This window comes from Theropithecus gelada, chromosome 4 (assembly GCF_003255815.1).
Source record: "Theropithecus gelada isolate Dixy chromosome 4, Tgel_1.0, whole genome shotgun sequence".
Classification (NCBI taxonomy): domain Eukaryota; kingdom Metazoa; phylum Chordata; class Mammalia; order Primates; family Cercopithecidae; genus Theropithecus; species Theropithecus gelada.
Genome location: NC_037671.1, coordinates 154,847,787 through 154,870,964, shown reverse-complemented (window position 1 = coordinate 154,870,964; position 23,178 = coordinate 154,847,787). Strand labels below are relative to the sequence as shown.

General features: G+C 39.3%; 1 protein-coding gene across 2 annotated transcripts in view; it reads left to right on the top strand.

Annotated features, from left to right (window-relative positions):
* Positions 1-23,178, top strand: part of SAMD3 (sterile alpha motif domain containing 3) — a 73,507-nt gene that overhangs the window by 39,073 nt on the left and 11,256 nt on the right. For both annotated transcript variants that reach the window (XM_025383650.1, XM_025383651.1), the window contains one exon: positions 2,534-2,701. In XM_025383650.1, the coding sequence (XP_025239435.1) occupies positions 2,534-2,701 (168 nt within the window). The remainder of the gene's footprint in view (positions 1-2,533; positions 2,702-23,178) is intronic.

The window sequence follows — 23,178 nt, the reverse complement described above, 5'->3', positions numbered from 1 at the left end:
TCTCTCATGGCCAGGGCTCAGAGGGAAACACAGGCCTATATGCCCGCAAGGGTTTTTTTTTTTTTTTTTTTCCTTGCCTGCACTCACTGTGGGGATCTATTCAAGCACATGACATTGCAGGGGAGATGAGCAGCAGAAGCAGTCCTAAGTCACTGACTTCAAGAAGGGTTGAGCCAGCCGGGTGTGGCAGCTCATGCTTGTAATCCCAGCACTTTGGGAGGCCGAGAAGGGTGGGTCACCTGAGGTCGGGAGTTCGAGACCAGCCTGACCAACACAGAGAAACCTCGTCTCTACTAAAAATACAAAAAATTAGCTGAGCGTGGTGGCGCATGTCTGTAATCCCAGCTACTCAGGAGGCTGAGGCAAGAGAATCGCTAGAGCCCAGGAAGTGGAGGTTACAGTGAGCCGAGATTGTGCCATTGCACTCCAGCCTGAGCAACAAGAGTGAAACTCTGTCTCAAAAAAATAAATAAATAAAGAAAGAAAGAAGAAGCATTGGGCCACCACTCATGCAGTGAGCTAGTTACCAGCTAAGCACTGCCAAGACTCAGAGTCTTGCTTCTGGTCTGTCCTGTTGACATCTGCATCTCCTGCTTCATTGAGTATTGACACAAGGTATCAAACATTTATAGTTTCCAGAATGCATGAGGCACTATGCTGGACTTGGTGGGCAAAGCAGGCATGAGCCTTTCTTTGTGTGCTTATAGCCTAGAGGGAGGGAGGGAGGGAGGGAAGGAAGGAAGGAAGAAAAGAAGGAAGGAAGAAAGGAAGGAAGGCAGGCAAAGGAAAAGAAAAGAAAAGAAAAGAAAAAGAAGTAGAAATAGAAACAGACAAAGTATCACATAGATGAGGGTAGATTACCACTGTGGTAAGTGCCAGTGAAGAAAGGGGAGCTCCAACGCCAAGCTGTTACAGAGGCCAGAGGAGGCTTCCATGAAGCACAGGCTGAGCTGAGACCCGAAGGCAAAGCAAGGGTCAACTACATACCAGCTAGGTGTGGGAAGAGAGGGATAAAGCTTTCCAGGCCCAAACTGAAGGCCCAGCGGTGGAAGAGATGTTGGCATATTGAGGAAGAAGTCCAGGGGTGCTTCCTAGGTATTGTCCATGTCTCTGGTCTCACAAAAACTCCACATGCCAGATAGATCCTTCCAGAGCTCAAATCTGACCATTCAGTCTCCCAACTCAACATGGCCTAGGAATACTTCCTATCCTGGCTGTTCTGATGAATTCTCTATAGAGCTTTAAAAAATACAGACATCTGGGCTCCATTCCAATCTCCCGAACCAGCATCTGTGTAGTCTCGAGCAGTAGCAAGCAGCAGCATGGCATGAGAACTTGCAAGAAAAGGACACTCTCAGCCTACCCCTGACCTCAAAATCAAAGACGCTGAGAGTGGGGCTCAGCAAACTGTGCTCTAACAGGTCCTCCAGGAATTGATTCAGGCTAAATTTTGAGAACCATTGCTTTAGAGGAAAGACCAAGGGCAAAAGTTCCTATGAGGTTCTAATATAGCCTGTCTACAGAGACAGATTTAAGATCTGGTTCAGGATTACATTGAGGCTCCTTAATGGGGTGACCACGGCCCTTGATGATTGGGCTGGCTCCTCTCTCCCACCTTACTTTTTACCCCATCCTCTATCATTCCCTCATCTTGAGCTCTGTGCTCCAGCCTCGCAAAACTCTTGGTAGTTCTCCAAAGGGCACTAGCTCTCCCTCCATTCCATTGCACATGCAGCTTCATCCTCCTGGAACTTCTGTGCATCCACCCAACCGGCATTCCCTGATGCTATCTCCATCCCTTCATGCAGTTACCTGACCCTAAGACCTAAGCCTCAGTTTAGATTCAAGAACTTCCTACAGGAAAGCTTTTATGATCTCCTAACACAATGTAAATGAATGATGTATCTTCCCCTATTATAATAGTTTTCACTCTATATTAAAATCACTCATCCCTCTGCTACACTGAAAGTGAGGTCCACCTACACCCTTCTGCCTCCCAGAGTGGGGACTTGGTCTTTGTGTTTGAAACAGTAGAGGCGCTGCAGATACTTAGGGAGTGAATGCCAGTAGTACTCACCAAAACAAATTTCAAAAGGTGACAGAAAATTATTTTTAAAGAAAATGCATCAATCCATAAGCCACTATCAGGTCTTTTCTAGAACCCGCTAGAAAAATAGAGTTGGTTGTAGAGACAGCAGAGTCTAGCGGAAAGTATCACTTTTGGGAATTAGAAAATCTAGTTCAAGAACCGATATATTTACTCAATAACCATATGACACTGGGAAAAGATTTCTATTTCTGTGACTTTGTCTTCTTACCTATAACTTAGGGTTTATAATTTCTGTAGCAGTGTCACAAGATTGCTGTGAGGATAAAAGGAAGGATAGATAAATATTATTTCTATTACTATGATGTGAAAATAATTTCAAGCCCAAAGATGATAGGTATGTATTGTTGTTGTATAGGTATATTGTTTATATAGGATTATCTCAATCTCCTTGAAGATTAACTGGCCTGTTGTGTTATTTTACAGTTTTTATGGAAACGAGCCCTCAAAGATCGCTTTAAATATGTTCGAAGACCCATAGAAGATGATGAGCAAGTGATTAGAAATAAGTGTAAATTTGGACACCGAAGAGGCCAGAAAAGGAAATCTCTTGCTGATATAAGATTTGATGAAATTAAACTTGTCCAGATAAAAGTAAGATTGAATTCATAAATGTTCTGATGACTTGACGGATTGATATATTGATTAAGGAATAATAAATACTAGCGTTTAAAATAATTAAAACAAAATGAGATAACTTTTTAAAATTTGAAGTATAGTCAAGAACCAAGAAAGTCTGTTTTGCATGGCTAACAATGAGCATGGTATTTCCAAGAAAAGAATTCCCAAAGCAATTACTGAACATCTCATGTCCAGTGTTTTTTTTTTACAACCTTCAAAAACGTGGAAAAACCCTTAAGTTCCGAGTCCTTAAATGATTTTTTTTTCTCTTATCCTAAAATGCATCTTATGTTCTTGATGCTCTTATTGCTACAGGAAGTTTTTTAATACTCACATTGTCTGACTTAGGTAGCCTCCGGTCTCCAGGTTTCAGGAAAGAAATAACCCACATGCATGGATACAAAACTCCATCATGGCCTTCCCTTCCCTGCTGGTCCTGAAACCTTTCCACCCAACCCAGAAGTGGCTGTCGGGAGCTCCAGGCTGAGGGTCCCTGGGAGGGCCTGGAGATTCTTCCCTCAGCAGCTGGGAGGTCATGGGAATTCCAGTTGTCTGAGATCCTGTACATATTCCTTTTCTACCTCAGAGCACCGAAATATCCTCAGAAACAAAAATTTCCCCTGCTATCAAAGTAGATTGAACTCTTTAAGAAGGATGTCTGAACTACCAAATATGAAAGTGAAATCTCTTATCTTCCCAATTCTGTTTCTATCTTAACCCCGTATGAATATGTAAATCCTAACTCTTCACCACAAACATGTTTATATTAGTGAATGTACTTGGTGTAAATATTCTATTTTCTTTTTCATCTGGTGTATTTATTTGACAATAAAAGGGCAAATCACTAAATCACCTCAGTTTTATTAGTGCTAGTTATAAGATCCATAGGATAGGAATATTTTAAATATATTTTGTAAACCACTCATCCCAGCATCATACATAATGCAAAACTTGGATGAAAGTATGTACTTTAAATATCTTATTCTAATTTTCAGTGAAGCTTTCAAAATGATAGGTCAGTTAAGATAACACAATTCTATAACTGTTCTTTGACAAAAAGACAAGACAGCTGAAAGGTGCCCTAAATTTAGTAGTGAAACTTTTTAGAAACTTTGCAAAATTCTAATTACAAACTAAAATTATAAGATAGAATCATATTTATTTTGAAATATTTTATGTTCTTAAAAATCACTTTGTGAGAGGGACCCAGATGGCCGAATAGGAACAGCTCTGGTCTGCAGCTAGCTCCCAGACAGACCAATGCAGAAGGTGGGTAATTTCTGCATTTCCAACTGAGGTACCCAGTTCGTCTCATTGGAACTGGTTAGGCAATGGGTCCAACGCACAGAGGGTGAACAGAAGCAGGGTGAGGCATTGCTTCACCTGGGAAGTGCAAGGAGCCGAGGACCTCCTTCCCGGGGCCAAAGGAAGCCATGAGACACTGTGCTACCTGGCTGGGTTACTACACTTTTCCCATAGTTTTTGCAGTCTGCAGATCAGGAGATTCCCTCGTATGCCTACACCACCAGGGCCCTGGGTTTCAAGCACAAAACTGGGTGGCTGTTTGGGCAGACACTGAGCTAGCTGCAGGAGGATTTTTTCATACCCCAGTGGCGCCTGGAACCCCAGTGAGACAGAACTGTTCAGTCCCCTGGAAAAGGGGCTGAAGCCAGGGAGCCAAGTGGTCTTGCTCAGTGGGTCCCACTCCCATGGAGCCCAGCAAGCTAAGAACCATGGACTTGAAATTCTCACTGCTAGCACAGCAGTCTGAAGTTGACCTGGGACAGTCGAGCTTGGTGGGGGGAGCGTCATCCGCCATTACTGAGGCTTTGGTAGGCAGTTTTCCCCTGACAGTGCTAAGGAGGCTGGGAGGTCTGGGCTGGGCACGGCAAAGTGGCTGTGGCCAGACTGCTTCTCTAGATTCCCCCTCACCGGGCAGGGAATCTCTGAAGGAAAGGTAACATCTGAGCCAGGGGCTTACAGACATAACCCCCATCTCCATGGGACAGAGCACCTGGGGGAAGGGGCAGCTATGGGCACAGCTTCAGTGGATTTAATCCTTCCTGCCTGCTGGCTCTGAAGAGAGCAGCTGATTCCGACAAGAGGGATTCTCCCAGCACAGCTCACCAGCTCTGCTAAGGGACAGACTGCCTCCTCAAGTGGGTCCCTGACCCCCGTGCCTCCTGACTGGGAAAGTCCTCCCAACAGGGGTTGACAGACACCTCATACAGGAGAGCTCTGGTTGGCATCTGGCCAGTGCCCCTCTGGGACGAAGCTTCCAGAGGAAGGAGTAGGCAGTGATCTTTGCTGCTCTGCAGCCTCCACTGGTGATACCCAGGCAAATAGGATCTGGAGTGGACCTCCAGCAAACTGTAGCAGACCTACAGAAGAAGGGCCTGTTAGAAGAAAAACTAACAAACAGAAAGCAACATCAACGTCAACATAAAGGACTCCCACACAAAAACCCCATCCAAAGGTCATCAGCCTCAAAGATCAAAGGTAGATAAATCCACGAAGATGAGGAAAAACCAGTGCAAAAACACTGAAAATTCCAAAAATCATAATTCTTCTTCTCCTCCAAATGATAGCAACTTCTTTCCAACAAAGGCACACAACTGGACAGAAAATGACATTGATGACAGCTTCAGAAGGTGGGTAATAACAAACTCATCTGAGCTAAAGGAGCATGTTCTAACCCAATGCACGGAAGCTAAGAAACTTGATAAAAGGTTACAGGAACTGCTAACTAGAATAATCAGTTTAGAGAGGAATGTAAATGGCCTGATGGAGCTGAAAAACAAAGCACGAGAACTTCGTCAAGTATACATCAAGTATTGATAGTGGAATCGATCAAGTGGAAGAAAGGATATCAAAGATTGAAGATCAACTTACTGAAATAAGGCATGAAGAAAAGATTAGAGAAAAAAGAATGAAAATGAATGAACAAAGCCTCCAAGAAATATGGAACTACATGAAAAGCGCAAACATACGATTGATTGGTGTACCTGAAAGTGACAGAGAGAATGGAACCAAGGTGGAAAACACTTCTGGATATTATCCAGGAGAACTTCCCTAACCTAGCAAGACAGGCCAACATGCAAATTCAGGAAATACAGAGAAAACCACTAAGATACCCCTCAAGAAGAGCAACCCAAAACACATTGTTGTCAGACTCACCAGGGTTGAAATGAAGGAAAAAATGTTAAGGGCAGCCAGAGAGAAAGGTCAGGTTACCCACAAAGGGAAGCCCATTAGACTAACAGTAGATTTCTCTGCAGAAATCCTACAAGCCAGAAGAGAGTGGGGGCCAATATCCAACATTATTAAAGAAAAGAATTTTCAACCCAAAATTTCATATCCAGCCAAACTAAGCTTCATAAGTGGAGGAGAAATAAAATCCTTTACAGACAAGCAAATGCTGAGGGGTTTTGTCACCACTGGGCCTGCCTTACAAGAGCTCCTTAAGGAAGCACTAAAAATGGAAAGAAAAAACTGGTACCAGCCACTGCAAAAACAAACCAAAATATAAAGACCAATGACACGATAAAGAAACTGCATCAACTAATGGGCAAAATAACCAACTGGCATCATGATGACAGGATCAAATTCACACATAACAATATTAACCTTAAATGTAAATGGGCTAAATGACCCAATTAAAAGACACAGACTGGCAAACTGGATAAAGAGTCAAGACCCATCAGTATGCTATATTCGAGAGATCCATCTCATGTGCAAAGACATACATAGGCTCAAAACAAAGGGATGGAGGAATATTTACCAAGCAAATAGAAAGCAAAAAAGAGCATGGGTCACAATCCTAGTCTCTGATAAAACAGACTTTATGCCAACACAGATCGAAAAAGACAAAGAAGGACATTACATAATGGTAAAGGGATAAATGCAACAAGAAGAGCTAACTATCCTAAATATATATGCACCTAATACAAGAGCACCCAGATTCATAAAACAAGTTCTTGGAGACCTGCAAAGAGATGTAGACTCCCACACAATAATAGTAGGAGACTTTAACACCCTACTGTCAATATTAGACAGATCAACGAGTCAGAAAATTAACAAGGATATTCAGGACTTGAACTCAGCGCTGGACCAAGTGGACGTAATAGATATCTGCAGAACTCTCCACCCCAAATCAACAGAACATACATTCTTCTCAGTGCCACACAATACATATTCTAAAATTTATCACATAATTGGAAGTAAAACTCTTCTCAGCAAATGCAAAAGAATGGAAATAATAATAGTCTTTCAGACCACAGTGCTATCAAATTAGAACTCAGGATTAAGAAACTCACTAAAAACTCACTGTACAACTACATGGAAATTGAACAGCCTGCTTCTGAATGACTACTGGGTAAATAATGAAATGAAGACAGAAACAAAGATGTTCTTTGAAACCGGTGAGAACAAAGACACAATGTACCAGAAGATTTCAGGCAAATATTCCTGACAAACAACAATGCAAAAATCTTCAATAAAATACTGGCAAACTGAATCCAGCAGCACATCAAAAAGTTTATCCACCACAATCAAGTCAGCTTTATCACTGGTATGCAAGACTGGTTCAACATATGCAAATCAATACACATAATCCATTACATAAACAGAACCAATGACAAAAACCACATGGCTATCTCAATAGATGCAGAAAAGACCTTCAATAAAATTCAACATCCCTTGATGCTAAAAACTCGCAATAAACTAGGTATTGATGGAACATATCTCAAAATAATAAGAGCTATTTATGACAAACCCATAACCAACATCACACTGAATGGGCAAAAGCTGGAAGCATTCCCTTTGAAAACCGGCACAAGACAAGGATACCCTCTCTCACCACTCTTATTCAAGATGGTATTGGAAGTTCTGGCCTGAGCAGTCAGGCAAGAGAAGGAAATAAAGAGTATTCAAATAGGACGAGAGGAAGTCAAATTGTCTCTGTTTGCAGATGACATGATTGTATATTTAGAAAACCCCATCATCTCAGCCCAAAATCTCCTTAAGCTGATAAGCAACTTCAGCAAGTTCTCAGGATACAAAATCAATGTGCAAAACCAACAAGCATTCCTATACACCAATAATAGACAGACAACCAAATCATGAGTGAACTCCCATTCACAATTGCTGCAAAGAGAATAAAATACCTAGGAATACAACTTACAAGAAACATGAAGGACCTCTTCAAGGAGAACTACAAACCACTGCTCAAGAAATAAGAGAGGACACAAAGGAAAGGAAAGACGTTCCATGCTCATGGATAGGAAGAATCAATATCGTAAAAACGGCCATACTGCCTAAAGTAATTAATAGATTCAATGCTATTCCCATCAAACTACCAGTATTTACAATAGCAAAGACTTGGAACCAACCCAAATGTCATCAATGATAGACTGGATAAAGAAAATGTGGCACATATACACCATGGAATACTATGCAGCCATAAAAAAGAATAAGTTCATGTCCTTTGCAGGGACATGGATGAAGCTGGAAGCCATCATTCTCAGCAAACTAACACAGAAACAGGAAACCAAACACACCGTGTGTTCTAATTAGTAAGTTGGAATTGAACAATGAGAACACGTGGACACAGGGAGGGGAACATCACACACCAGGGCCTGCTGGGGATGGGGGACAAGGGGAGGGAGAGCATGAGGACAATTACCTAATACATGTGGGTCTTATAACCTAGATGACAGGTTGATAGATGCAGCAAACCACTGTGGTACATATATACCTATGTAACAAACCTGCACTTTCTGCACATGTATCCCAAAACTTAAAATGAAATAAAATAAAAATCACTTTGTAAAATAACAGCATTACATTATGCATAAGTTGCTTTCCTCAAGCATTTGATTTTCAGTAGAATAAAGGTGGAGTTCCTTTCAATTCAGTTTTCCCTCTTTTTCTATGAGGTATTCCCCACCAAAATTCAATGGAATTGATGAATGGTAAAATCAATTGTCCCCAGCCTTAGAACTCAAGGGTCAGTCCGTGGGATCAGAGGTCACACCCCTGGACACGAGTCTAAATGCAAACCCCCCTCTTGTGTTGACACATCATCTTTGAACCAGCTTGTACACTCACACTTTCTGTCCCTTCTTCATGGAACTACACTCTTCGTGGTTTTTCCTTTCTAGCCCCCAAGACATGCTTGAATCCTAAAATGAACCCTGCTGTGGTCAATCCAGGGCCCTTTGCTACAAAATGAACAGAAAATTGAATGTATTGAGGTTAGCAGTTAAATGGCAATGGAATTTAGTTTTGACCTTCCTGCCAGCTAAGGCTAAAAAAAAAAAGATGATAGGGTGGTCATTGTTGACATCTGCAGAGACAACATTTTTGCTGGCAAACAAATCTAATTGGTAAGGATTTAACTTTTCTCCTCCTTACAAATAGTGCAAATCGCTGATTCTTTGAAGACTATAGCCTCTCCGTTTATGCTCTCATGTCTGTAAAGCAAAAAGCTTTAAAGGATGTGAAAACTATTGATAGTGGAATATTACAGAAACACTCTGTCTCTGTATTTTGTATGCTACATGGGGATTAAGCAAATGTACAAACACTAAGAAGTGTGTTTATTGGGGGGGGGGCTCCATCCTTTGAATTTATCTCATATAATTTTATTTTTCAGAGTGATTACCAACATTATTTTTAATCTCTGGTTTGAACTTCTTCCGTTGATAGCTCCTTTGTAATGTCTTTAAGATTGCTGAGCCAGGCACGGTGGCTCACGTCTGTAATCCCAGCACTTTGGGAGACTGAGACGGGAGGATTACTTGAGTCCATGTGTCGCATATATTGAAAGCAGCCTGGGCAGCATAGTGAGATCCCCTCTCTACAAAAACTAAACAAAATTAGCCAGGTGTGGTGGCATGTGCCTGTAAGTCCCAGCTACTCGTGAGGCTGAGGTGCGAGAACTGCTTGAGCCGGGAGGTTGAGGCTTCAGTGAGCTGAGAACGCACCACTGCACTCTAGCCTGGGTGACAGAGCCAGACCCTGTCTCAAGGAAAAAAAAAAAAAAAGATTTCTGAACATTAAAAATGTTTTAAGACACACTTGGGTAACTCTCATGTTTTAAAATTTTTTAACTGGGCACAATATTTTTATAACATAGAAAAAAATTATTTCCTATGCTGCAGAGATGGAAAATGTTGATGCAGGCAAGACACAGGGGTCCGGCCATTCACTCAAAGGCAAGAAAGTGGGTGTGGCTAAACTGGAGGAAGATCTTGGGAAGGGATAAATAAAGGAAGAGATTTTCTTTTGTTTTGCTTAATTTTGTTTCTGTTCTTTTTTCTTTGGTTGCCTGATGGGATTTACCAAAGAATTGAAGGTAGATGTCTCAATCAAAGAAGGCAAAGTTGTTTTTTTTTTTTTTGAGACAGTGTTTCACTCTTGTTGCCCAGGCTAGAGTGCCATGGCGTGATCTTAGCTCACTGCAACCTCCGCCTCCCAGGTTCAAGCGATTCTCCTGCCTCAGCCTCCTGAGTAGCTGGGATTATAGGTATGCACCACCACGTCCAGCTAATTTTTTGTATTTTAAGTAAAGATGGGGTTTTGCCATGTTGGGCAGGCTGGTCTCGAACTCCTGACCTCAGGTAAGCAGCCCACCTTGGCCTCCCAAAGTGCTGGGATTATAGGCGTGAGGCACCGCGCCTGGCCAGGGTGGATTTCTTGGTCCTGTCACATGGGCTTCCACAGGTAGACCAGGCAGCTGCAGAACTTGTGCAGGTCTGAGCAGAGGGGGCAGATCTTTTTTCCCTAACCCTCCACCCACTGCATTCTCCTATGCCATTTTAGCTCTGCTTAAGCTATGTTCTTTGGCTGCAAAACTTGAAGCATCTGCAATGCCAAAGCACCACCTGTGACTCAATACACCTGAGTTCCTCATGTCCCACTGCTAGAAAGACTTCTCGTCATGTTAGATAGATAGCTTTGCTTGTCAGAATCCCACATTGTGTTCCCAGACCAATCTTGCAAAATGCTGAGTATTTTGCAATGCTTAAAAATGCCTTTCTAACCTCAGTACCTCATGTGGCTACATGTATGGTTGTGCAGTCAATGCAGCAGCTGTGCCATCTCTTCTTATGCATCTTTTAGTTTTAGGTCCAGAGAGTGTATAGCCCCATGAATTGATAAATCGGCTTTCTTTTCTTAAGTGTCTTTTACTGTACCTCATCGTGTATTTATAAACAGATATAATTAGATTCTCAAAACAGTACACTTAACTGAGTAATTTCATAAGTTGCTGACAGTCTCTTGTTAAAATGATGAAAATGTTGGATTTAAAAGCTTAGAGGAATTGTGTGGAACTGCATGGCAAAGTAAGATTGTACTTTATACAGTAGTTTTTTTTTTTTTTTGTCATAATCCTTAAGTGTTAAAGTTGAATGAATCAAACTCCTTATTTCATGGCACATTATCACTGTTGCCCTGTGCTGGATCTTTCTCTGGTTTTATTATTCCTTTCTGTCCCCATTTCTATCTGCCTTTCTCCACATTTCTGACTGTAGGGAACCATTTTAAAGCGTTTCGTATGTATTTTTTGTTTGTTTGTAAATGTTCCAGAATGTGTTCTGTCATTTGGGATTCATGTGTATTTGATTTAACATAAATGGGGATTCTTTACCTCATTCAATTTCATCTTTTAAACTGACACTCTTTTAAAGATTCATTTGTGTATATTTCAAGTCCATTGATTTTTAACCATTATAGAGTACTCTTGCCTCAAGTCCTGTTCCCACTACAAATTGCACCACAGAGAACACTGTTATACATACCTGGTTATGAAGCTGTGTGTCCTTTCTTTGGGTTGCACATCCAGAAGTGGAACTGATGGGGCTCAAGGCACGTGTGTACTTAATTTGACCAGTTGCTCTTCAAAAGGACTTTGCTAATCTCACTCCCACACCAGTGCAGATCCCTGTATTCCAGCCAACGCTTACCATTATCTAGCCTTCAAAATGCTGCCAAGACTAATAGGTATAAAGTATAATTTCATTCTTGTTGTGATTTACATTTCCATGGATTACTGAGTCTGGGCATCTCTTCACGTGTGTGTTAGCCTTTTGCATCTCTTCTAGAAAATTACCTCTTTAGATCCATTGCCTGTTTTCGAATGGGTTTGCATCTTTTTCTTGTTGATTTGTAGACTGCAGTCTTTCCCATGCCCCAAGTCACAAAGTTTCTCCCTTATTCTTTCTTCCATTATGTTTGTAATTTTAACTTTCATGTTTAAATCTTTAAGTAATCTGCAGTTCATCTTTGATAGACCAATGGAATAAGAAAGAATGCCCAGAATACACCCATGTCTATTTGGGAACTTAATGCACAATAAAAGTGGCACCATAAACCCATGAAGACAGTGGGCTGTTTTGTAACTGGTGTTGAGAAAGTGGTTCATTATATGGAGAACAGCATATACAGCCTGTTCTTAAGCCATTGTATATTGCATTTTCCACTAGTGTTTATTACTTAGTACCACTTAGTGTAGAGACATTTTTTGTTGCCCAGTGGAGGATATGCTGTGCCCGGGGAGTCCCTCAGTGGAGAAGATTCTGTGTGGGTTCATCCTCATTTTCAGAAGAAGGGGAAGAGGGAGTCCGCTTAAACCATCCCCCAGGACCCCCTTGTAGCATCTGCCCTCTCACAGAATGACATCCTGGGCTGTGGTGCCACAAGTGGAGGGAGTGTTGAACCAAAAGAAGGTTCTCAGCATCGGCCAGCACAGGGAGCACCAGGACAAGCTCTGCCTAGCCCTTTGGGGGAGTATCCTGCTGTAACTGGATGGAGATGGACTGGTGGAAGGATCCTGCTCTTACTATCCTGACCTTGGGATGAAGGAGGTCGTATCTGGTCTACATGGGGCATGGGACCTTGGATCCCCACGTCATCACAGCTTGATGTTGATCCTTTCCTTGGGGATCTCTTCATCAAAAAAATTCCCTGGTGGTCCTCTTGGCCTCTGTCAAATGCCCCATTTGAAGCATCAGGATGTAAACATACTTACCGAAATGCTTAACTTCTTAATACTTTCTTGACTAATGCATTCATTTTCTTTCCTTAATTACTAAAGTTTCTTTCAGCTAGTAGAGCTGTCAGACTATTATCATAAACTTTTTGGCCATGAAAAAAAAAGCTGACATTGATAATAGCCAGCGATTCTTTAAAAATTTTCTGAAAAAAATTTTGACTTGTACTGTATAGGTGTCTAGCTCTTTACATTTATGGCTGATCTTTTCAACTACTTTGAAAAGTTTCTTCTCTGTCTTTATGGGGTAAATTCACTCTAAATTTGATATTTGGTGAAAATAATTTTGTTTTCTTGAAGCAGAATACAAAGGATGTAAATACCATTTACATCTCAGCTGGAGCTTTTGCTTATCTCTTTCTGTGTTTTTTTGTTTGTTTTTGTTTTGCTTTGTTTTGTTTTCTAACTGCAATGGAGTTTTCTTGATTTGGAGGCTTTCAATGTTACGTAGGTGGATAGATTATTTTATCTTTGTCAGTTAGTTTAGTCTACATTTGATTTCTATTTTGCTTTAAGAGTTTTAAATAAGTAACTTAGTCCTATTAGTTTCTTCAAAATTTCTTTTAATGTCATCTGCTGAGAGGTCTTCATTTTATGATGTATTCATTACTTCTGATTTCAAGTTCCTACAATGTATGTTGTCTTCTCCAGAAACAACAGTTGTTTGAGGTTTTTAGTTTCTTGTTTATCATATTTCTAGTAGTTTTATTTATCATTGAAAGTGAAGTCTTGAAGTCTCCAACTATAATTCTGGAATTGTCTATTTTTCCTTTCAGTTCTGTCAGTTTTTGTCTCATGGTTTTGGGGGCTCTGGTGTTAGGTGTATATAAGTTTATAATTGCTATATCTTCCTGATGTAACCCTCCTGGCCCTGTTACTTACTAGTGTAACCAATTCTTTCCCTTTGTACAATCAGCAGGATTGTACTTCTCCACCCCCTTGAAGTTAGGTGTGGTCACAAGGCTGGCCAATGAAATGTGAGCAGATGTGACATGCGCGTTAAAGATCCAGCATACAATTCCTCATTTACCTCTTTTTTCAGTGACAATTGACAACATTCTAGATGATGGAGCCATGTCCTTGGGTAAGGAGGATTAGGAGCAGGGCCCCAAGATGGGCATGTCACATGTGTGATAAACTTTTGTCACTATAAGGTGTGGGGATTGTCAGGTGCAGCAGCGTAATCTTGCCTGTTGCAGGTAATACCAGGGACTCCAAACACACTATGTCAAGCATTGGATCCACTTCTCTGTGATTCTCCTGTGCCTGTGCTGGCTTCATGAAGCAATGAAGGCATTTTTTGAGGATCAGGCTAGTCCTGCCATCCTCCCTTGTGAGTTTACAATCTACGTCCTTGTACAATCTTTAGCATGGGGAAATATATGAGAGTTATTGCCATTTGTTATAATAAGAACACTTAGAACATAGGGAAAAAATGATTTTGTTTTAAGTAAAAACACCTAATTTTCATTTTTACAGGTAATTTATTTGAAGATTCTTTCTAGGCCCTCAGTACTAGGAATAGATTGTCTCTTTTGTGAATTTAATTTTAAGGACATTTCTCTAAGTCTGAAACATAGAGGAAAAAATACCTAACATTTTACCTCATTCTGATGTGACATATTCTATCAAATATATACTGGAACAACATGGCAATTTCTTTAGAGAGGATAACTTGTGCCTCTTTTTTTTTTTTTTTTTTAACCTACTTTATGTGTAGGATACTGATGCATGGATTTGATAAATGCTTTTAGGATGTTCTTGTATTCCATAGTCTTCCACATATTTGCTAAATAAGTTAGTTAAATAACTACTAGGTGTTAAATTATTAACACTATACCTATAATTCATTAGTCTCTTAAAACATTTTATTTTCCTACTTATTGGGTACATATATACCCTATAGCTTTGAAAGCTATGAAATAGCTTTGTGTGTTAGATTTCTTTGGCTTAGAAATAAAATATAATTAAAGTTGTTCAAAAACTACCTAGTGAGTCAAATGTTAAGAATATTTACTAAGTTTCTTTGGATTTATCTTATGACAGTTACTGTTGTTTTTTTACTAGGCCTGACACATAATGATTTATTGTATAAATACTAATTATTTTATAGCCTTTTCCACAGATGTTTCTCTCATGATAGAAAATTGAACAAGACAGCAAAAGTTGAAGAAAAATCTTGACACTTAATTTCATTCTACATAGAGTGCAATTACTGTCATTAGCGGGTGGCATATTTACTAATACTGCAAAATTTTACAAGTAAGTTGCACACTTGGAAACATGGGGCAAGGTTGCGTGGGTGAAACTCTGCCTGCTGATTGACTGAGACACATGCCTGAATGCTAAGCTAAGCTACTGTTCAAGTTCCATAGGGAGTACATCATTTCCAAGTCAACACTTGATGACAATAGAATTGGAAATGAGGATGACTGGGATTTGGTATGAGGAAACCCCTAGTACCTAACACCACACTGTCCAATAGAAATATAATATGTGCTGCTTATGTAATTTTTAATTTTCTAGTAGCAGAAATTTTAAAAAAGTAAAAAGAGGCAAATGGAATTAATGTTAATAGTAGATTTAACTCACTATATGCAAAATATTATTTCAACATGTAATCATTCTAAAAAATTGTTAATGAGATATTTTACATTCTTTTTTTGCATACTAAATATTTGAAATACAGTGTTTGCAGCTTACATTTCAATTTGGGCTATCTCTGGCGGGGGGGAAAAAGCCAGGTTCAGTGGCACATGCCTGTAGTCCCAGCTACTTGGGAGGCAAATGCAGGAGGATTGCTTGAGCCCAGGAGTTAGAATCTAGCTGGGCAACATAGCAAAACCCAGTCTTCTATTAAAAAATAATAAAAATGACAATAAAAATTGTTAAAAATTAGAAATATCAATTTGGGCTAGTCACATTTCAAGTGCTCAGAAGCCACACGTGGCTAGTGGCTGCCATACTGGACAGCTGAGACAAATATACTCTTTGGGTAGTTAGAGAATGAGTGAGATGACAATCTACAGAGAACATTATAGTCAGCAGGGAGTATGTCCAGTTATTTGCTGGTGATGTTCAGAAGCTACAGTCCACAGTCTTAGGTATGGAACCTTGATTTACATAGTGCCTTTAAAGTAGATTTTTCTTAGGGTATTTACAAGAATTATTCAGGGACCAGATGCAGTGACTCATGCCTGTAACCCCAGCACTTTGAGATCTGAAATGGGAGAATCCCTTGAGCCCAGGAGTTCAAGACAAGCTTGGGCAACATGGCAAGATACCTTTTTCTTAAAATATTATTTTAAAGAGAATTATTCAATTTTCATAACACGATGCTCTCTTTGTGAACTTATTCAGATTGTGGGATATAGAACAAAGTTATCTTTATCAAAGTCAAGATGAGTTTTTATTCATTTCTGGGAGATAAAAAAAGCTATAACTACATTTTTAACTATGCCGTCTTACTACTTCAAAAGCAGTCTCATTCTTCCGTTGAAATCAAACTTAGAAATATTCTCCTCCTTATTTCTGTTCCAGCTGTCAGCTTAAACTAAAAGTTGGCTATAACTATGCTCTGCTATTACAACCAACTCTCTGGGAGCTTAGGTTGCTGTGGTGTTGGAGTAGAGAGACCACTCTATGTTGCCAAAACTGGTGTGGTAAAGGAAGCGTAGCATACACTCGTTATACAATTTGTTTGGCTGTAACTCAGGTTAATGTTCTGGTTAATTTATGCTGATTCCTCTAAAGTCACACATCTCACAGGTGAGTCCTACATTTCCCTTCAGTGTATTTCTTGGCCTGAAGTGATCTCTTCCCCGCTTCATGTCTTCTTCCGTTGATTCCTTCCTGAGCACGGCCCTCCATTAACTTTCTTTATTGAGACAGACATCTTGAAGTCAACAGTCAGCAGCTGTTTCCAGCTGCTGTTCTGTAAGATTCAGACATTTCTTACTCACTAGTTCCCTCATTTCAATGTGCACTGTTAAAGAAATCAGCCTGTTAGAGAAGTGGGGAACTACCCTAATAGAAACCTGAACACCTGGGCATCTCTGTGCTTGGAAAAGTCACTTCCCTTTGAGGTTCTCAATTTGCCCATCAGTAAAGTGTGAGGCATGGACTAGGTGATTTCTAAGTTCTTTCCAGCTTTAATAATATATAAATCATTAACAGTGTATCTAACAATATATAAATCTAATAATATGTAAATCATTAAAATGGTGAGAATTTTAAATTCTGATATAGCCTTCTAATAATTAGGAAAATCACTTCGGTCTAGAATACAACCCACCAACACTATGTTAATCCCATCAGTCTGATCAGGTGGAAGCTCTCTAGAAACATTACTTTCATGATTGGGTAAGAGTTTTGGAGGAAGTAGTACATTATATACACAGTAGTATCTAAATGTCAGTATCAGCAATTATATAACTTCTGTATTTCAGTAGATGAAAGAAAGCTGTTTAATTAAATCATTTTTTCTGTACTTTAAAAAATTAGAATGTTTTCTACTTAAGAAATTGTCATTCTATGCATTTGAGACATACAGAAGAAAAAATATATATAACATATATGTAGTTTATGAGACAAAATAAACACTGTTAACCCAACATTTAACTTTAAACTAGAACACTGCCTGCACCATTGTGTGTGCCTGAGTTTTCCTCCCCTCTCCCATCACCTGCCTCTCCACCACTATGGGCCTCTAGAAGTAATCACTACTCTGAATTTTATGTTTATCATTCACCTGTTTTTAAAATAAATGATATTGTCATATATGCATGAATTCTTAAGGAATATATTGCTTAGTTTTGCTTGTTTTCTTTCAAGCACATATTTTATTTGAATAAATCCTCTGAGGTCCATTTTTATGTTCAACAGTTTAAAACATATACAAACAAAGCTTTAAAGTAAATGAAGATCTGACATATCTGAAACTTACCTTAAAGTTTTTTTTTTTTTCTTTTTACCACCTTCCACATTTTACATTTGAAACTCCTTGGCTTCGTTGACAATCCATTATCCTGGTTCTCCTGCTCCTATAATTTTCTCCCTTTCTAGAAATCTAAATCTAGATAATTTATAAGAAATATCAAATCTGTATCTCTGCATTCACAAGTTTCCTAGCTATTCTTCCAACCTCAATTAAAAGATTTCATCGCCTTTAAGTACCAGCTTTAAACCCTGGCCCTCTATAGTTTTCCACAATCTTCAGATTCACTCTACTAAACTTTCCCGTAACATGCTCTGCCTTTCCTGTCTCTCCACCCAGAACTGTCCTTCCTTCTTTCAAATTCTATTATCCCTTAAAATCTGATCAGTTCCTCATCTTCCACGAATTTTCCTTCACTACCCCCGCCTAAAACAAATTCTAGTTTTGCTTGTTTTTGAGGTTTACAAAATGATATGAAAACTGTATGTTATCTTTGGTAAGTTCCTTTTTTTCGCCCAATGCAATGTCACTGGAATTCATCCAGGTTGTTCAGTTGAGTGTAGTTTATTCGTTTTCCTGTTGGTTTAATCTATTGTGACAGGCAACCAGTTTATTTGGCTCTTCTCTTCTTAACAGATATTTGATTTGTTTCCAGTTTTGGCTGTTATGAACTATGCTGCTGTGATTATTCTTGTATGTGTGTCTTGAAGCATATGTGAAAGCTTTTTTCAAGGATTTATACTTAGGAGTGGATTTGCTGGCTCACTGGCTCACAGGGTGTGCAGATATTCAACTTTATAAGACAGTGCCAAATTATTTTCCTGGATGATTAAGCTCCCTGAGCAGCACTTGTTAATCATCTGATTTCTTTTCCACTCACCCACCCCCATGCAATGCTACCACCCCACTTCCAATCTATTAGGAATAAAATGGTACCATGTTTGGTTTCCATTTCAGTTATGTATGAGGGTGATCATCTTTTCATATGTTTTTGAAATATTCATGTTGCCTCCTCTGTAAAGTGTCTGTTCATGTCTTTTGCCTATTTTTCTATGAGGTTGCCCTTTTTTTCAATTTACTTGTAAAAATCCTTTGTATATTCTGTATTCTACTCCTTTTCTAATGAAATCAGTTCCAAATATCTTCTCACAGTTTGTGCCTTGCCTTTTAAATTTCTTTCTGGTGTCTTTTGACAAGGAAAGACAAGGTTGCAATTTTAATGTAGTTAGAGTAATCAGTCATTTATCTTATGATTAGTGCTTTTGAGGCAGGAGAATAGGGTCTGGAGGCAGGAAGCCTAAGGCCAATTTGCACCAACTTCCTAGAACTGAATCAAAAGAAAAACCCCAATTTACCATGCCCAGGTAACAAAGGGATCAGAGGCTACTCCCTTTGCAACCTCCCACCCGCCTCTGTGTGGCAGATGAAAAATGGAAAGTCATCTGTATTAGTCTCTTTTCACACTGATAAAGACATCCTGATAAAGGTATCATGATAAAGACATCCCTGAGACTGGGCAATTTACAAAAGAAAGAGGTTTATTGAACTAACAGTTACACTTGACTGGGGAGGCCTCACAATTATGGCAGAAGGCAAGGAGGAGCAAGTCACATCTGTGGATGGCAGCAGGCAGAGAGAGAGCTTGTGCAGAGAAACTCCCATTTTTAAAACCATAGGATCTTGTGAGACCCATTCACTACCATGAGAACAGCACGAGAAAGACTTGCACCCATGATTCAATCATCTCCCATCTGGTCCCTCCCACAACACGTGGGAATTAGGGGAGCTACAAGATAAGATTGGGTGGGGACACAGAGCCAAACCATATCAATCTCTGATTGGTCCCCTCTTGCAACCAATCAGGCTGGTAGCAGGCCTAGTCTTCATTTGCATTGGGATATAACTTTGTTACTTCACTTCAGCCTCTGGTCCCTTCCCACAACCAATCAGACATTTGCATAGAGTGTAACTTTGTAACTTCACTTCAGTCACTGATTGGTCACCTTCCACAACCAGTCAGACTGGTTGTGGGCCTCTCCTTTATTTACATAGGGTGTAAACCAAGTCACCAATGGGAAACCACTAGAGACTATTTAAAACCCAGAAAATTTTCTTGAGCAGCCAGCTTGAGCCTGCTCCCACTCCATGGAGTATACTTTCATTTCAATAAATCTGTGTTTTTGTTGCTTCTTTATTTCATGGCTTTGTTATGCATTTGTTCCAATTCTTTGTTCAAAACACCAAGAACCTGGATGACTTGTAGTCAAGGCCCTCCACTGGTAAGGCTTTTAAAAAGGAAATCCTTTCTTACCTTGAAGTGATAAGAAATATTTCTATATTTTCTTTAAATTTTTTTAAGTTTTTGCTCTTAAAATTTAACTTCTTAAGCCATATGGATTTTTTTTTTCTTATGGATAGAAAATTTTCTTGCACCTTTTAGAAAAGAGTCCTTCTCTTCCTCAGATTCGTGATGTCATCTCTGTTGTTTCCTTGGCTCTGTGTCTATAAGCTCTGCTGTTTTCCACTAGCAAAGTCATCTATCCCTGCATTAGTATCAACTTCCTTACTTACATAGCTGTAAAATGTCTTGATACTTTCCCATCACTGCTTTATTATTCTTTAGGAATGCCTTGGTTATTCCTGAGGTTTTTAATCTTTCAAGTGAGTTTTAGAATCAGCTAGTCAAGTTCTGATTTAAAAAAACTTGTGGTTTTCTATAGGTTTGGTATTTTGACAGAAATATCGAATCAACAGCTCTACTTGGAGAAAGATGACTTTCTTACAATATTGAATCTTTCTAGCTGTAAACATAATAGACTATCCATTTATTTAAGTCTCATTAATATTTTATAGTTTCATGATTTTCTTAAAAGTCTTGCACATTTTTTGTTAGTTTTATTCCTAGGTATCTTACAAGTTTTTTTGCAGTTTAATTTTTTTTGCAAAACATAATGGTACAAAATTTTATTTTCTATGTTAGTATATGTTAGAATATTTATCTTGTATTCAGTTGCTCTGAAAAACTCAGTTGTAACAAATCACATCTGCATAATTTTAAGTTTTCTTTTGAACAATGACATAATCTATGAATAATGACAATTTTATTTCTGTCTTTTCAATTTTTATACCTTTTATTTACTTATCTTACTACTCTGACTGGAATTTCAGTACAGGCTGAGTAAGAGTATAATAAATCATCTTTGTGTTGCTTCTGATTTTAAAGATTATTCTTTTAAAATTTCACCATTAACAATCATATCTGTCAGGCGCGGTGGCTCATGCCCGTAATCCCAACAATTTGGGAGGCCAAGGTAGCAGATCACTTAAGCCCAGGGGTTCAAGACCAGCCTGGGCAACATGGCAAGACCTGTCTCTATAAAAAGCACAAACATTAGCCAGGTGTGGTGGCAGGGCCCTGTAGGCCCATCTATTGGGATGCTGAAGTGGGAGGATCACTCGTGCCTGGGAGTTTGAAGCTGCACTGAGCTGTGATCACTCCACTGCACTTCAGCCTGGGTGACAGATACAGTAAGACCTTGTCTAAAAAAAAAAAAAAAATTATGTTAACTATGGGTTTTTAGGTATATAACTTTATAGGTTTTGAAAATTTCTGTTATTTTGACAAAAGTGTTTTTCTTTAATCATAGATGAATATTATATAAGATACTTTTTCTGCATTATTTGAAATGGTCATGTTTTTTCATCTTTAATTAATGCAGTATATGATGTTTACACGTGTTTAGATAGTCCAAGTAAAATTACAGAACTGTTGTAATTTTATCATTTATTTGTTTATTGAGATGGAGTCTCACTCTGTTGCCCAGGCTGGAGTGTAGTGGCATGATCTCAGCTCACCACAACCTCTGCCTCCTGGGTTCAAACGATTCTCCTGTCTCAGTCCCCCGGGTAGCTGGGATTACAGGCGTGCGCCACCACACCTGGCTACGTTTTTGTATTTTTAGTAGAGACAGGGTTTCACCACGTTAGCCAGGCTGGTCTCAAACTCCTGACCTAAGGTGATCCGCCCGCCTCGGCCTCCCAACATTTATTATTATTTTTGTAGAGATAGAGCCTTGCTATGTTGCCCTGGCTTCTCTCAAACTCCTGGCCTCAAGTAACCCTCGGCCTCAGTCTCCCAAAGTATTGGGATTACTGGGTGTGAGCTGCTGTGCCAAACTATTCATACACCACATTTCTCAAAACCTACTCTTTTCTGCCCCGAATCTTTCTCTAACAGTGGCCCCCAAATTGAGATTTTAATATGACAGTATGTGAAACGTAATGGGTAAATCAATCATGTTTTCTTTTAATTTACTATAGTTCCCTTGCCAATTTCAAACCACCCTTGAGTTTCTGAGGTATAATAATTCAAGTTAGTTCTTCCTTGTTTCTAATATCTGCACCTTTGTTCATCAATGAGAGTGACCTGCACTTTTCCTCTCTTACACTGTTCTTTCAGGTTTGGGGATCAATGTCATAGAGGTTTCGTAGGATGGGTTAGAGAGTATTCCTCTTTTTTCTTCCTTTTTTCTTTTATTTTTCTTTCTTTCTTTTTTCTTTTTTTCTTTCTTTTTTTTTTTTTTTTTTTTTTTGAGATAGTCTCACTCTGTTGCCCAGGCTGGAGTATAGTGGTGTGATCTTGGCTCACTGCAAATTCTGCCTCCCGGTTCAAGCAATTCTCATGCCTCAGCCTCCCAAGTATCTGGGATTACAGGTGTGTGCTACCGCGTCCAGTTAATTTTTGTATTTTTAGTAGAGGTGGGGTTTCGCCATGTTGGCCAGGCTGGTCTTGAACTCCTGGATTTAGGTGATCCTCCTGCCTTGTCTTTCCAAAGTGCTGGGGTTACAGGTGTGGGCCACCATGCCTGGCCTCTGTTACTTTTTCTTGAAAATTTTTGCATAAATTTGAACATTCTGTTTCAAAATTTAAGTATATTTTGTGTGTAAAACCCTCAAGTCTTTCTTGATATTTTCTTTGTGGAAATGCTTTTATCTTCCAATTAAATTTATGTAAGATTATAGGAACTTCTTCTTAATTTTGATAATTTTATTTTTCTAGGAGTTTGTTCACTTGGTTTAGGTCTTGTTAGTCATTCTGTGTCCACAGAAAGTAGATCTACTGAGGCTTTCCTATGTGCTTGTAAAAGCCTTGATATAAGAGGACTGTAGGCTCCTTATCATCTTTTTCATCCTTTATAGGTATCATCTGTTTGCATTCTGGTCAGCTAGACGGCTGATCAACTTTCATTTATGTGCAGTTCAGCTGACTGTCCTCTTAACTCATATTTCTAGAAAGATATTTTTCTTATTTCCTCAAAGCTGATTGTCTTAGATTTTCAACAAGAATAAGTGAGGTTTTTCTTAGCTACCTCGCCCAACTTACCCTGTTGTATGGTGAATAAAATTATTAGTTTAATGATTTAGCATCAGAAAATAACCAGTTATTATTTTGAATTTGGA